Source organism: Vicia villosa, linkage group LG5 (genome assembly GCF_029867415.1).
Source record: "Vicia villosa cultivar HV-30 ecotype Madison, WI linkage group LG5, Vvil1.0, whole genome shotgun sequence".
Taxonomy (NCBI): Eukaryota; Viridiplantae; Streptophyta; class Magnoliopsida; order Fabales; family Fabaceae; genus Vicia; species Vicia villosa.
In genome coordinates this window covers 144,156,346-144,171,980 of record NC_081184.1, presented here as the reverse complement: position 1 = coordinate 144,171,980, position 15,635 = coordinate 144,156,346, and the positions used below count along the sequence as shown (strand labels likewise).

General features: G+C 36.5%; 2 protein-coding genes across 2 annotated transcripts; both read left to right on the top strand.

The window, feature by feature from the left end:
* The first annotated feature begins 4,152 nt into the window (after positions 1 to 4,152).
* LOC131602928 (uncharacterized) lies at positions 4,153 to 6,982 on the top strand. The gene is made up of 8 exons (XM_058875154.1): positions 4,153 to 4,563; positions 4,722 to 4,857; positions 5,135 to 5,204; positions 5,288 to 5,381; positions 5,649 to 5,862; positions 6,076 to 6,217; positions 6,330 to 6,500; positions 6,583 to 6,982. The coding sequence occupies exons 1-8, from the start codon at positions 4,293 to 4,295 to the stop codon at positions 6,772 to 6,774; spliced, it is 1,290 nt and encodes a 429-aa protein (XP_058731137.1). The 5' UTR covers positions 4,153 to 4,292; the 3' UTR covers positions 6,775 to 6,982.
* A 1,875-nt stretch (positions 6,983 to 8,857) lies between these two features.
* On the top strand, positions 8,858 to 10,123 carry LOC131605657 (uncharacterized). Its single transcript, XM_058877990.1, has one exon. The coding sequence runs from the start codon at positions 8,858 to 8,860 to the stop codon at positions 10,121 to 10,123; it is 1,266 nt and encodes a 421-aa protein (XP_058733973.1).
* The last annotated feature ends 5,512 nt before the right edge of the window (positions 10,124 to 15,635 follow it).

The window sequence follows — 15,635 nt, the reverse complement described above, 5'->3', positions numbered from 1 at the left end:
GTATCTGGTCTTTTATATTGACCAGATACATTCATTACTCAATGAACCTAAAAAGAGAATATTTGCTTATAATTCAGGTCGGTGGGAGTACAATTTTATTAAAATATTTCAAATAAAAAAATTAACTTCTAAACATAATTGATGGTTTTTTCGGAATTTTTTATTAATATGCCAAATTTAAAAAATTGAATTTTGAATTTTTTTAATTTTTCACTTTTTTTTTAATATTTATCAAATTTTTAAAAAATATATATAAGCATAGATTTTTTCAAAAATCAATGTTAGTTGATTTTAAAATCATAATTTGTTTTAAAATCAATGTTTTTAAACCAATTTTTTCAAAAATTCGGTATAAATTAATATATTTTTATATATGATTTTTCAAATATCTGATATATGGCTATGTTTGATAAAAATAGCGGTTGACTAATAAGTTAGTTGATGGCTGATGGCTGATGGCTGATAGCTTATAACTTATGGCAAATGACTGATGACTTATAAGTGATAAGCTAATTGAAGTGTTCGCAAAATTAGCGGTTCAACTAGTTGAATAATTAAAATGACATAAAGGATATTTAATATGTAATTGTTTTATTTTAAATTAAAATAAATTAGAGAGGATAAAAGTGGATTTTAGTTAAAATAATAAGGATAAAAATGGAAGGAAAATGATAAGCTATAAGCTAAAATGCGGGTGCAGTTACCGTGCATAGATAAAAATCTATGCACCGTGCATAGATTATTATAGACCCTTGGATCATTGGATCAAATTCTAAATATCAATTGTTATTACTCAATACTCAAAACTCACCACTCAATACTGAATAGTCAATACTCAATATCAATACTCAATACTCAATACTGGATTAAAAACATGATCCAATGGCTTATGTAGGCTTATGCATGGTGCATAAGGAAAATCCTTATGCATATTAGCCAAAGCCCTAAAATGCTATTTGAAATAACGTCTGAAAAATAAACTATAAGCTAGTGAAATAAGCTATTAGCCCGTGATTAAAATATCGTTACCAAACAGGTCTTTTATTCTTGTATGAGCTTATAAGCTACTCCCTCTAGTATTATATATAAGGGAAAGTTAACTTTTTAGATTTATTGAATAATTAATGTATTTGATCCATAATACAATTTAGATACATTAATTATTCAATAAATCGAAAAAGTTAATTTTCTCTTATAAATAGGACCAAAAGTAGTTTAAGTTATAAACTCAAAAAAGGACATGCCAAACAGAGTCATAAATTTTTTTAAACACAAATTATAATTTTATACCGATTTTTTTAAAATTTTGAAAAATCTAAGAAAAAATTAAAAAATCGGATAATGTTACTTCATTTTAATTGGTCTATTGGATACAAACTATCGGATTTTTGAAAAATCTAAAAAATTATAAAACATATCGAATTTATTAGTGTTAGTTTTACCTGAATTTTTAAAAGTTCCAACAAAAATGCTTTTTTTTTTATTGATCTACCAAATTTTTAGCGCAAGAGAGAAAGTTTTCAAAAACCATTTTTTAAAATATTATAAATTTTTTTATATTTATTTTTTCTAAAATGAAACACTAATTTTGACATTCTATAACATAAATATACATTATTGAAGATCAAAACTTATTCAAAATCACCATTTTAAAAAAAATGTATTTCAAAAATGATTTTCGTGAAAATTTATTTGTAATAGTTTCAAAATTAAGTGATTTTTTTATATCTATTTTTTTCATAAATAGATGAAATACCTAAAATCACATTTTAAGAATAACTATTCAAACAAAAATTTCATTCGAAGCTTTTATAAAACAATTCTTTGTAAGATTTTTTTTCACAAAATTATGTAACACTATAAAAATCATTTTTAAAAAAGGCAAAACAAACGGACCCTAAAAGACCTTTGTAATTTAGGTTGCATTCGATTTGTTAAAATAATAAAGTATTGGACGAAATAACTTTTTTATTTAATTTTGCTTAATGTTAAAACTAATTATGGGATTAAGCAAAATCATATGGAATGAACAAACAAAATCTTAAATTTTGTTTTTTTTAAATCATGAAACAACTTTTGTTCCAAACACAAGTTATAAAAATAAAATAAAGTATTTTTTTATTTTTTTATTGTTGGATGAAAACATTAAATAGGATTTTTTATTTCGTACGAATAAAGTATATTTTTTGTTGGCAAGAATTAATTTATTGTTGTGTTTATTAGGCTTATTACAGATATGGGTATGTTCAATGGGATATTTTATAAAGGGATATTCTCCTGAAAATGTTTCACTTAAGAGTTCTCTTTTGAGAGTGAAAAATTAAAAAAGAGGCAAGGAGGAAATACCAAGAGCATTACCACTAGAGGGGTTTTCCTCCACCTGCAACATTAACATTGTCGCCAAATACGGAGGCGCCATTACTCAACGAGGGGGGAACAAAATCATCTGAAGAGTTATTTGGAGATCAAAGAAGTTACAAATATTTAAAGGTTAGGAAAGTTGAGAAAGTAAATATGGAAACAAAAGCGAAAAACCCCTTTCATAAAACCCAACAGGTCACGTGAAAGAAGGTCAACGAATCAAATCTAATTGGCAACAAATTCATAGGACCATATCCGATGACTGGAGCGAATGACCCTTGAAAATTTGCGGAGACCCCATGAAGAAACGCCATATAGCGATACTAGAAGCATCACTCTCCACGATGTAATTTTCACACCTCATTTCTTTAAGAAATAATGTGTCCTTAAACTTATGACCTATAGGCCCAGGGTTACTAGCTACATGGAGATATAAAGAAATGCCAAGAGTCGAGGGTAACTTACTAGGACACCTCATTATTAAACAATAAGAAAACGCAACCCCAAAAGTTTTCAAACTCGTATTTTTACCCTTTAAGTTACATCTGGACTCATTAGTTTCAAAAGGAAGAATTTTTAGAAGACTGGAAACGATGACCTCGTCGAACTCTTAGTAAAAACAAAAGGTTACTCAAACACAACTCCCTCTACAGTCGTCGATATAGTCAACAACCAATAATTTAACACTTAAGATAGCGATTTTCACGTAACATGAGGGATTACAATACGCCAACCTTTCATCTTTCAACCATGTCAGGTCGAGTATGTTATAAGATGTTCAAAATAAACATCAATGAGTCCACAATTTACTTTTCATCCACGCTTCCAACTTAAGGATCAAACCATCGTTAAAACTTTACATAAAGGGGTCACGTTCGCACCCACGTCCGTAAAGGAAGCCCCCATACTCAAAGAGCACTGAAAAAACCACAAATCAACTCCACTTACCCTGTCCTAGAGGCTCTTGTTTCCGTCTAGGTCAAGGCTCAACTCAGTCATCTCTCATTATATACAACATCTGGTAGTGGACTAGTTGTTTTAATCACCAGATCTATCCAACAACCCTAAGAGATCGTTGGAAACACTTTCACTTGAAGGATGATCTAATGACCTCGAGTCTTTAGAATGGTCATGTCCTAACATCTTAGAAGATCAAGGTTTACCAAACACTCAAAAGGCGTTGGATCGTGCAGACATATGGATGTTCTAACACTGGCCCCCATGAAGGAGACGTCCACCAAAAAGGTTCTAGTATTTCAAAACCTTGAGATAGATTTGCCCTAAAAGTACATATGATCAGAGTTAGGAAAAAGTAGGAACAGAGTCAAATCATACTCCAAGTATCTTCTGACATCCATCATATGAAATAACTATAGCTGAACATAAAATTCTCAAGTCTTTTAAACCCTAAAACTTTAATGTAAAGGCGGACTAAAGATCAATCTTAACTACACACAATTTTAACTTAACCCTCACACTTATCATCACTTCCTTGAACACTCCATTGATAGATTAAAGCTAAAGATTGTTTCAAAATTTATAGTCAGAACTTCCTTCACCATCATTAGTAGTCACACCTTCATCAAATCCTAACTAAATAATCTCTACTACTTAGGAAATCGACCTCAGCAGCAAGAAGAAGTGACTACATGTCATTCAAATCCAATTACATGTCATTCAAATCCAATTACATGTCGTTTGGATGTGGACCTTTGCAGGCTATTAATGATTGATTTGGTATAACTACAACTTTTATTTTTCTTCTTCTTATAATATAAAAAGAAACATATCCGGATCATAGTCATACCTGCGTACTTATCTCCCTATGTTTTCCAATAAATAATTATTATACCAACATATTCCACTATCCATTTTGTTTTTGTTATTCATTTTCATCTCAGCGATTCAGTTGAATTTTCAGAGATTCAGAAATGGCATCAACAATAGTTCGTAGAAACATCACCCAAAACTTGAAAAAGTTTCCGCTTTTATCTTCTTCGCTTTTCAATAATAACCACTTATTCAACGTTGAACCTTCCAGCACCGTTTCCTTTCACTCAGAATCCGTTGCCGGCGGTGGTGGTGGTGGATTGCCGTCTTATATGCGTGGAGCTGTTTATTGGGAACCTAACAAACCTCTCACCATTGAAGAGTTTCACATTCCTCGCCCTAAAGCCGGTGAACTTCTCATCAAAACCAAAGGTAATTTGATTGATTCTATTCAATTTTAAATATAGAAATTAAGGATCATATGATTCTGATTCTGATTTCATATCTTTTATTATTATTATTATCTATGATCATCACTGTTATTGTTATTGTTGGATCTGATTGTCTGAAGTTGTGATTTTTGAATGCAGCATGTGGAGTGTGCCACTCTGATCTTCATGTCATGAAAGGTGAAATTCCATTTACAAGTCCTTGTGTTGTAGGGCATGAGATTACTGGGGAAGTTGTTGAACATGGACAAAACACCGATTCCAAAACCATAGAAAGGTTAATTTTTTTTTCTTCATAGGATTAAACACTGTCAAAATATCACATTTTTGTGGGATAATGCTATGATGAGTTTTGCTTTTGATGAAAAAATGATTGCTCTAGATGGCGAGTTGTGTTTTTTTCTCAGTAGCACCAACACCTCTGAAAAAAAGGACAAGTGTATTAGTATCAGCGTGTACCAAACTGACACCAACACTTGTGTTTATTTAATTTATTCATTTTTTCAAATTATTACTGGTGTTTGTGCTTCATGGATTTTTTGTATTCATTTCAGGCTTCCGGTTGGATCTCGGGTTGTTGGGGCCTTCATCATGCCTTGTGGCAACTGCTCTTATTGTTCAAAGGTAACATTGTATTAATATTCATGACACTATATGTCAACTGAATTATGGTTTTGTTGTTGATGTTGTCTCCAAGTGGTATGCAGGGCCATGATGATCTGTGTGAAGCTTTCTTTGCTTATAACCGGGCTAAAGGAACCCTCTACGATGGTGAAACTCGACTATTTCTTCGAAGTAGTGGTTAGTGTTAGTTTACCTATAATTTCAAGCCTTACAATGACTGTTTATAGATTTAACTTTTTTTTTTCTTTATCTGTTTCCTTTTTTTGGCCAACTACAAGCACCACCACCAAAGACACCTAGACTACTTGTTACTTGATACACATATTACTGATCATAAAGCACACAAATCATCTTTCAGCTGATACAAATTTCAAGTGTATTTATCCCTAAGATTATTCTTCATTATTGGATTTGGAATACTGAAAATAATTAACAAATTTATAGGAAAACCGGTATTCATGTATAGTATGGGAGGGCTTGCTGAATACTGTGTTGTGCCAGCAAATGCATTGGCTGTATTACCAAGCTCAATGCCATATACCGAGTCTGCAATTTTAGGATGTGCTGTTTTTACTGCTTATGGTGCTATGGCTCATGCGGCTGAAGTGCGTCCGGGTGATTCTGTTGCTGTTATTGGAACTGGGGGTGTTGGTTCTAGGTAATTAAGTCAATTCTGATATTTTACATATGGTAGCCACTATGTAAATTGTTGATATCCCCTTGATGAAAAAAGAGCTTGGGGAATTATAGAATATGTGAGACTTCCCTGTGGGAATCAGTTATTATCCTATTTTGATCATGTCATTTATCTGAGCAATAGGCTCTAGTCAAACACACTTATTTTCCCCTTTAACTTTATCATCGATTCCAGCTGTTTGCAGATAGCTAGAGCATTCGGTGCCTCGGATATAATTGCTGTTGATGTTCAGGATAACAAGCTAGAGAAAGCAAAGACACTCGGTGCTACTCACACTATAAATTCGGCAAAGGAAGATCCCATTGAAAAGATACTTGTAAATGCTTTTCTCTTTCATTTCATTGTTTCTTTCAGCTGTGCAGGAGGACTATGGACTATGGCACCAATCGAAAACCATTTATTCAACTGTTTGCTCAAATCTGACACAGGAAATTACTGGTGGAAAAGGCGTTGATGTTGCTGTTGAAGCCTTGGGATTACCACAGACATTTGCTCAGTGCACACAAAGTGTGAAGGATGGAGGAAAAGCAGTGATGATTGGACTGGCCAAAGCTGGTTCTTTAGGAGAGGTGGATATAAATAGACTTGTTCGCAGAAAGGTGAGTTCGAGTTCTGGTTTTGTCTATTTGTACGGTAGTGGATGTGTTTTCATCTAAGCATATTAAATTTGTATTTGAACAGATAAAAGTTATTGGCTCCTATGGAGGCAGGGCTAGACAAGATCTTCCAAAGTTAATTAGATTAGCAGAAACAGGTATCTTTGACCTTGGCCATGCTGTTACAAAAAAATACACTTTTGAGGAGTCTGGCAAAGCATTCAAGGATCTCAACGAAGGAAAAATCGTCGGTCGAGCTGTTATCGAGATAGTATAACTCTGCATTCCAGGCAATGCTTTTGTGCAAGACGAATAAGTTTCTGTCTCACATATTAGAGTGGCAAAGGAGTTGGTGTCCTGAGAACACATATAGGTGTCTTCTATTCTCATGTGTTATCTGTCCTGATAAAATAAATGTATTGTAAGGACATTTTCAAATAAAAACACTTGTGTCATTTTGCAGAAAGAAATCACCAATAACTAAACCTCACCTATGTCATTTCTGAGAAAATTTCCAGAAAAACATAAAAGGAACCTCAGATTAGACATTAAATTACATTAAGAGAAGTTTTTTTTTTTTACTAAATAAAATATTCATTCATTCCAATCGATAGAGTACATTGTTGCAATACAAATTAAGAATCGCCAAAAACAAAAAGGATGAATCTGCAAACAAACTCACAGCATCCATGTTAATAGCATAAAACGGCAAATTGCATATGCCTACGAATATAACTATGACTATATTGAAATTTCTGAAATATTCATGTATCCAGATCTGTAGCGTTAATGGCACCAAAGTCATAGATATGATCTGCATTAGATCGAAACTCATTTGTCAACCTGAAACAAATGAACACTGCGCACAAAGACAGAAAAACAAAATACACGGCACAAAGACGGGAAATCAAAACAAACAACGACACACTAAAATGACGAAATCACAAAAAAAAAACACAATATGTGTGAAAATCACTTATTTAACTAATAGAGAAACAAGAATGATTTGGAGGGGTGATTTTGAATCAAAATCGATCCTAAATCACCCCTCTCTAAGGGATACAGAAGAAGAAGAAAAGTGATGACGGCTAGGGTGAGGAGAACAAATTTTTTGATATACAGGTTGAGTATCAATTTTTTTTACATTAAGAGAAGATGAATTCCAAAGAATAAGATGAATAAATATTTTTTAATTATAAACATAATAGCAAATTATATTAAAAGTATTGAGTATTTAATGTTATGTTAACAAAATTCGTCATAAGAATTTAATAGAATTCAATTATAGAAATTTTTTAAATTAAGTGGCTAAAGTTATGAAATTAAAAATGTGAGCATCAAAATTTAATGAGATAAACTAGAATTAAAAGTGTAATTAAGCTATAAAAAATTCATAATTATAAAAGATCTAAACTTTTACAGAAGATCGCAACATTGATATAGAGAATTCAACATATTTTACGAGGAAGCAACAAGATTTTCTTCTTTTCATGTGGCTCCTCGCCATGCTATCTGACGACGTAGTGCTTCAACATATTTTACGTGGGAGCCACAAAATTTTCCTCTCTTTAAGTGGCTCCTCACCACGCTATCTGATGTAGTGTTTCCTCATGTTGTTTGTTGTGTTCATTTGCATCAAGTTTAGAATGAAATTCACAGATACTTCTTTGCATCGACTGCGATTTGATGTCAATTCTCGCATTCAAAGAATTATTGATATTTTTTATTCTATTGATGATTTGATCTGCGATTTGATGTTAATTCTCGCATTCATAGAATTATTGATATTTTTTATTCTATTGATGATTCGATCTCACGTCGAGATCAATTAGAAGATATTCTTGCTGGCCTACCCTAATGTATAATGCACTTACTTCTGTAATTCAATATTGTGCTACAATAAATATGTCCAGTAATTGAAGCTCAGTCCATGCTTCTTTTGCATGAATCAAAATTTGAGAGAATGGAGAAAAATGTTATAATCATAGTCACATAATTCGCTACCTCACCTAACGGTTCGCGGTACTTTTATGAACCGGTTCGCGAAAATTCTTACAAAATTCGCAAAAACTAACGTACCTAGCGAACCACTAAAGACAGTAATGAACCAGTTCTCTCTCTCCACGCGTTTTTTCTAGAGAGAAGTCACTCTTTCTCTCTCTAAAAAACTTACCGTGTTCTCCACCCTCCTTTCTCCCTAGGGTTTGAGGCGGCGTTTCAGATCCCAGTTAGTCTCTGGTTCTTCTCCCCATTGTTGGGGTTCTTTTCTTTTCTTTCCATCCCCTCTTTACGGTGGATGCTTGCTTCTTTCTTTGGTTGTATCTCCAAATCTCCTCCAACAGGGGTGGTATCGAGATCTGATGGAAAAGTGGAAGGATATTCCTTTTTCGAAGGAGGAGGAAGAAGGGGTGATAGCGGCGGAAGATGAAATCTGTGAGGAGGAATCGTTTCAACGCACTTTGGCAGGGAGGTTGTGGACTGATAGTAACTTCAATGCAAGAGCTTTCAAGAGTACAATGCTGAATGCGTGGAAGCTAAAAAATCCAGTAGACATACAAGATCTCAGCAAAAATCTATTTCTCTTCAAGTTTACAACGAAAAGAGATTTAGATACAATATTGAGGAATGGTCCATGGAGTTTTGATAGATCCCTACTTGTGTTAAACCGAATCTCCGGGGAGGAACAACCCTCTGAGCTCAAGATGCATTACGGATCTTTTTGGGTACGAATCTATGAACTCCCTCTGATGCTTCGTTCTGAAACCATGGCGCGGAAAATAGGTAACATTATTGGGGTTTTCGAAGAAATGGATGGTCGGGAAACCTGTAGGACGGGGCGTTTTCTTCGAATCAAGGTGACAATAGATCTGAAGAACCCCCTAAAGAGAGGCACGGTGGTTAAGTTCAAGGAAAAAGACAAGAGAGTTCATTTCAAATATGAGAGGTTACCAACCTTTTGTTTCATGTGTGGAAGACTTGGACACCAGCTTAAAGACTGCGAGTCATTAGAGGAACTCACAGAGGAAGGTTTTGAAGAGCTTGACGAACAGGACTTGTCGTATGGTCAGTGGCTGAGGGCCTCTCCACTTCCAAAGATGACTGAAGACCAAAGGAAGAGGGATTCGAGTTCTGGAACTTGTAGCAGATCTCTCTTCCCATCTTCTACTAGTCAAAGTAGATGTAGCCCAAAAGAAATTGCCAATGGGGCGGAAGCAGAAGCAGAAGTTCAGCAGAAAAAGAGCTTGGAAGAGGAAACAGGAGCGGAAGGAAATAATATAACACCTCAAGGTGGGAAAAACTTGGACATTGAGGTGGTAGCAGAATCCTTTGGTGCGGTGGCGATCAACACCGATGTGAAGAAAGGAGGCGAACACCCAAAACCATCAGAACCACAAAGGAGAAAATGGATACGAAGGAAGAGCACCAAGAAACATATGAGTAATAAGCAGAAGGAGAAGGCAATTGAAAGTTCGAAGAGACAACTTGTCGATGTCATGATAACTGAAGGTACTATTGAAGACTGTATGAGTGGCGAAAAGAAGAGAAGACAGGAAGAGGCTGCCCCGGAAACCACAAACTTGTTACCAGAGGTGGTGTTGGATACCCAACACCGCCTACAACAATGAATCTGTTGAGTTGGAACTGCAGGGGTCTGGGGAACCCCCGTGCAGTTCGTGCTCTGGTGCGGCTTCTCCGCACTGAAAACCCCTCCTTGGCTTTCCTTATGGAAACAAGGCTAAAGGATGTAGAGATGCAGAGGATTCTAAATAGACTGAATTTTAAACATTGCTTGACTGTTGATTGCATTGGAAGTGGGAGGGAGAGATCCGGTGGTCTCTGTCTGCTGTGGAAGGAGGAGGCAAACATCCAGATAGTGTCTTTCTCTTCAAATCATATTGGGGGAGAATACAAAGGGGATGGTGACTCCGATGAGACATGGTGCTTTGCTGGGGTATATGGTTTCCCTAATGAAAATCAGAAAAGAGAGACTTGGGACCTGGTCAGGAACATTTATCAAAATATGGGAGCGAGGTTATTGCTATTTGGGGATTTTAATGATGTTCTTCAACAGGGTGAGAAGATTGGAGGCAATAGTAGATCTCAAACTCAGCTCTCATGGAGTAGAAACATGCTCGAGATGTGTGATTTGCAGGACTTGGGTTTTGTGGGGTATCCCTTTACCTGGACGAATGGTAGAGGTGGGGCGGACAACATCCAATGTAGACTGGATAGAGGCCTCTCTACCTCAACTTTCCTTGAATCCTTTCCTCTCACCAAAGTCTTCCACTTACCACGACACGGGTCTGACCATGCAGCACTCAGAATCACAATAGAGAAGGAGGAGGTCCAAAAGAGGAGGAAGAATGTCTTCAGATTTGAGGAGGTGTGGGCAAAAGATGAAAGATGTGCAGGATGGGTTAGAAGTCTATGGAGTTCCTCAAATGGGAGCCTTCATCGAAAGATTGCTAGCATGCAACAACTCAGGAACTCTTTTAGGGATCTAAGAACGGGGAAGGTAGCAGAAGAAATTAAAAGAATAGAAGGATTGCTCCAAAAGGATGTTAGATGGTCTGCTGATCCAACAGAAATTCAAAAGAGTAAATCCCTCGAAAACCAGAAAAATAGATTGCTTAAAATTGAAGAAACAATGTGGAGGCAGAGGAGCAGAGCTTTGTGGTTGAAGGATGGCGACAAAAACACTAAGTTTTTTCATAAGAAAGCTGATCAAAGAAGGCGCACCAACACAATTAAGAAACTGAAGGACCATCGAGGCAGCTGGTGGAAGGGTCAAGCACACTGTGAAAGAATTCTCATTGATTATTTCAAAGGTATTTTCTCTACTTCAAACCCTGTTAATATACCTGCAGCTTGCAGCAATGTGCGAGGAAGATTAAATGAAGACCAACAGAGATGGATCAGCACTCCCTTCTCTGAAGATGAAGTCAAAGAAGCAATTTTTCAAATGCATCCCACAAAAGCTCCCGGACCAGATGGTTTGCCAGCATTGTTCTTTCAGAAATTTTGGGGCATTGTGGGTAAGGATGTTGTCAAGTTGGCCCTGGATATTCTCAACAATCAATTGAATCCTAAGGACATTAATGCTACCTTTATTGCCCTTATTCCCAAGCGAAAGAATCCAGCATCTCCTCAGGAATTCAGACCGATTAGTCTATGTAATGTTATCATGAAGTCAGTTACTAAAGCTATAGCAAATAGATTGAAAGAGATTCTGCCAGGCATCATAAGCGAAGAACAGAGTGCATTTGTTAAAGGCAGGCTGATTACTGACAATGCACTCATCGCTATGGAATGTTTTCACTGGATGAAGAGCAAAAAGAAAGGAAAGAAAGGAACAATGGCCCTCAAGCTTGACATGTCCAAAGCATATGATAGGATTGAATGGGACTTTGTGTGTGGAGCCATGGAAGCTATGAAGTTCCCTGAAGACATAATTCAACTCATCAGAAGATGCATATCTACTGTTTCTTATCAAATCCTCCTTAATGGGCAACCAAGCAAGAAATTTCTTCCTGACAGAGGCCTCCGCCAGGGGGATCCTCTCTCCCCTTTCCTTTTCATTATTTGCGCTGATGTTTTTTCTGACATTCTTAAATCGCAGGCTTCTTCCTCGAATATACATGGCATACATGTTGCCAGAAAGGCTCCAGTTATAACCCACCTTTTTTTTGCAGATGATTGCCTTCTTTTCTCTAGAGCAAATGAAGCTGAAGCTGACCATATTCTTCAATCCATTGACATGTATCAGAAGGCTTCGGGACAAATGGTAAATTTTGAAAAATCTGAAGTGTCTTTTAGCGCAAATGTTCCAGCCCACACTCGAGACTGCTTGCGGAACAAACTGAACTTCAAAGCTGTTGGAAGCCATTCAAAATATTTGGGTCTCCCTGTTGTTTTTGGCAGAAAAAAAAAAGAGGTTTTCTCTTTGGTTATAGACAGAATATGGAAGAAAGTTAAGGGATGGAAGGAAGGATTTCTCTCTCGTGCTGGTAAGGAAGTTCTCATAAAGGCAGTTGCTCAGTCAATCCCAACATACATTATGAGCTGCTATAGGATTCCTGACAGTTGCTGCAAGGAGATTGAAAACATCCTTGCAAGATTCTGGTGGGGCTCGAAAGAAGGAGAAAGGAAGATACACTGGATGAAATGGGATCGAATGGCTTACTCTAAGAGTGTTGGTGGATTAGGTTTCAGGGGAATTAAGGACTTCAACACAAGTCTCCTAGGAAAACAATTCTGGAGACTTATGCAAGAAGATGGCTCTCTTATGGAAAGGTTTTTTAAAGGGAGGTACTACCCGAGGTGCAAGATTTATGAGGCTCCCATTGGCTTTAATCCCAGCTATGGTTGGAGAAGTGTCCTTAGTGCAAAAGAAGTAGTACTAAAAGGCTCAAGATGGAGGGTGGGAAATGGGGACAAAATCTCTGTGTGGAAGGATAATTGGGTGCCGTCCATTCATGGTTTTAAACCAATGGTATGGCAACTGAATCCAGATATGCAATGTAAAGTTTCTGACCTCATTGATTCTGATTTGGGGAGATGGAATTCACATCGAGTGCAGGAGATGTTTATTGACAGTGATGTTCGACATATCCTTAGCATCCCCCTTTCCAGATCCACACATGAAGACAAGTTGATATGGCACTATGAGAAGGATGGAGAGTTTTCGGTGAAATCTGCCTATAACATGCTGAGCAACCAGAAGATTAGCTCAAACCCAGGTCCTTCATCGACTTTAGATAGAGACTGCTGGAAAAAGCTGTGGAAAGCTCCAATGGCTGAGAAGACAAAAAATTTCATATGGCGCTTAATCAAAAACATCCTTCCAACTAGGTGTAATCTTCGAAAGAAAGGTATCATCACTGAACAAACTTGTCCCTTATGTCATAGTTTCACTGAAAATAGGCAACATCTTTTTATAGACTGTGAGTTTACAAAGGCTGCCTTGTTCTCTACTCCTCTGGGTATAAGGCCACCGGTTGGTATTGACGTAGGTGAGTGGATCTTTAGCTGTTTGAGGAATAAGGATATGTGGCTGGCACAGGTTGTTTGCACAGGCTTTTTGAATATATGGCAGGCGAGGAACAATTTAGTGTTTAAGAATGCAGTGCCAAACCCCCAACAAGTTGCTCACATCACCATGGAATCTGTGCTGGAGTGGAAGGTAGTAAATAAAGCACCATCGAACAGGCCAAATGAAATCAGCATGGGCAACAATGCCAATTCTTCCTGGTTTGTCCAGACTGATGCTGGATGTTTTGATAATGGTATTGTCTCTCTTGGTTGTGTGATAAAAGATCCTAATGACAAAGTTCTTACAGCTGCCTGCCAAAGAATTTCTAGTTTTGCAGATATTGCTACAGCAGAAATCATGGGAATCCTGTGGGCCATGCATATTGCCTTGGATCACAAGTTAGAAAATGTGGTCTTCCAATCTGACGCCCTTGAAGTGATTGATTGCATAAATGGAGTTTCCTATTCAGCTGCACTGGAGTTACTCGTTAATGATTGTAGGCTTATGCTTTCGAAATTTAGGAATCCTGTTGTTGTTTATCTTAATAGAAGGTTTAATACTGATGCACACCATTTGGTGCATGTAGGTAAAAGACTTGGTACTATGTCTTGGTCTGGTGAAATTCCCTCTGTTGAGGAACCAGTTGTTTGTACTGCCAATTTGGCTTCTTTGGTAATCTAAGTTTCTTTTACCATCAAAAAAAAAACGTACCTAGCGAACCTAACAAAAATATTTCCCACCCTTGAATTTTTTGTAACTGGTCCCACAGGGTTAGCAGAACTTAGCCAAAAACGCATAACTAAATTTTAACTATTTTATTTGATTAATATTTTAACTGTTTCACTTGGCCCCACAAGTTAAAGCAAAGGCACTTGACTTTGCATAGGGAAGTTCTAATGAGAAGCGCCATCGTAATCCTCTACTATTTATAAGCTATTTTTCCCTCAACAAGTTACATACAGACCGATGTGGACCGATGTGGGACATTATAAAAGTTTAGTATCTTCACATTCACTCTTATTAAATAGTATAAATGTGAAGAAACTCAAGTGATTTTTATTCTTGTATCATTTAATTTTTTTCCTTAATATTTTTTTAATTACAACTTATATATTATTATATTTTTCATACCACGAACCCACGAACCCAAATAAACATACCACGAACCCAAATAACGTACCGACTATGTATACCCCTCACGTACCAGATTTTTTTAGAGTTGCGTACCGCGTACCCGAATTCGTACCACGTACCGAAACGAATTGTGAATTGTGTGACTATGGTTATAATCAAACTTGTCTATGTGAATTTTGTTCAAGTTATGTGATCTATGTCTAACCCCACACCTAAATCCAATTTTGATCCTAGTTTGGACCTAGTTTTAATACTACGCCTCAGTTTAATGGCAATTGTGCCAATTATGGTAATCGTAGTTTCGATAATGGTAGAGGAGGACGATTTGGTGGCCGATTCAAAGTGTAGTGTTAGATCCTCTATGAGACAGGTCATAATGCTAGTGTGTGATATCATAGACACTCAATTATGACGCCTTCGACATGGAATAACTCGATTCAGCGGTAGGGATCTCCCTAAACAAGGTTGGCATCTACTCCTTTGGATCATTACATGCTTACTAAAGCTCCCATTGTTGCTGTCAACTTTGTCAAGTGTGATAATTCTAATAATCTTTAAGTGACTACTAATAGTAATGTTGCATCTATTGATCCTTCATTATAAACTATGTGGCATAATATACTATGGCATTCTTCTCGTGAGGCTCTTAAAGCTTCTCTAACTTTGAGCAATGTACCTTTACAACACAAGTCTAATCTTGACTTCTGTAGCCCATGTTGTTTAAGAAAAGCTCACAGGCTATCTGGTTGTCATTCTAATTCAACATATTCTACTAATTTTGATCTACTATTAAAGGGTTAATTGTACGATCCCCCCTACCATTAGGGCGAGATTTGGTTTCACCCCCCTTAAGATATTTTTTTAGTAACGCACCCTTGTAAAACCTGTAAACCCTTTTCACCACACCCTTTTACCAACACCTGCTGACTGTGTATTATTTAATGCTGACTGTGTATCATTCAAACTCAGCT

What these genes read in the sequence shown, in the direction of transcription:
- LOC131602928 (XM_058875154.1), top strand. Translation starts at nt 4,293, where the DNA reads ATGGCATCAACAATAGTTCGTAGAAACATCACCCAAAACTTGAAAAAG. An exon ending in GATTCCAAAACCATAGAAAG is followed by an intron (nt 4,858 to 5,134) that starts GTTAATTTTTTT and finishes TATTCATTTCAG; the next exon opens with GCTTCCGGTTGGATCTCGGG. An exon ending in ATAGACTTGTTCGCAGAAAG is followed by an intron (nt 6,501 to 6,582) that starts GTGAGTTCGAGT and finishes GTATTTGAACAG; the next exon opens with ATAAAAGTTATTGGCTCCTA.
- LOC131605657 (XM_058877990.1), top strand. Translation starts at nt 8,858, where the DNA reads ATGGAAAAGTGGAAGGATATTCCTTTTTCGAAGGAGGAGGAAGAAGGG.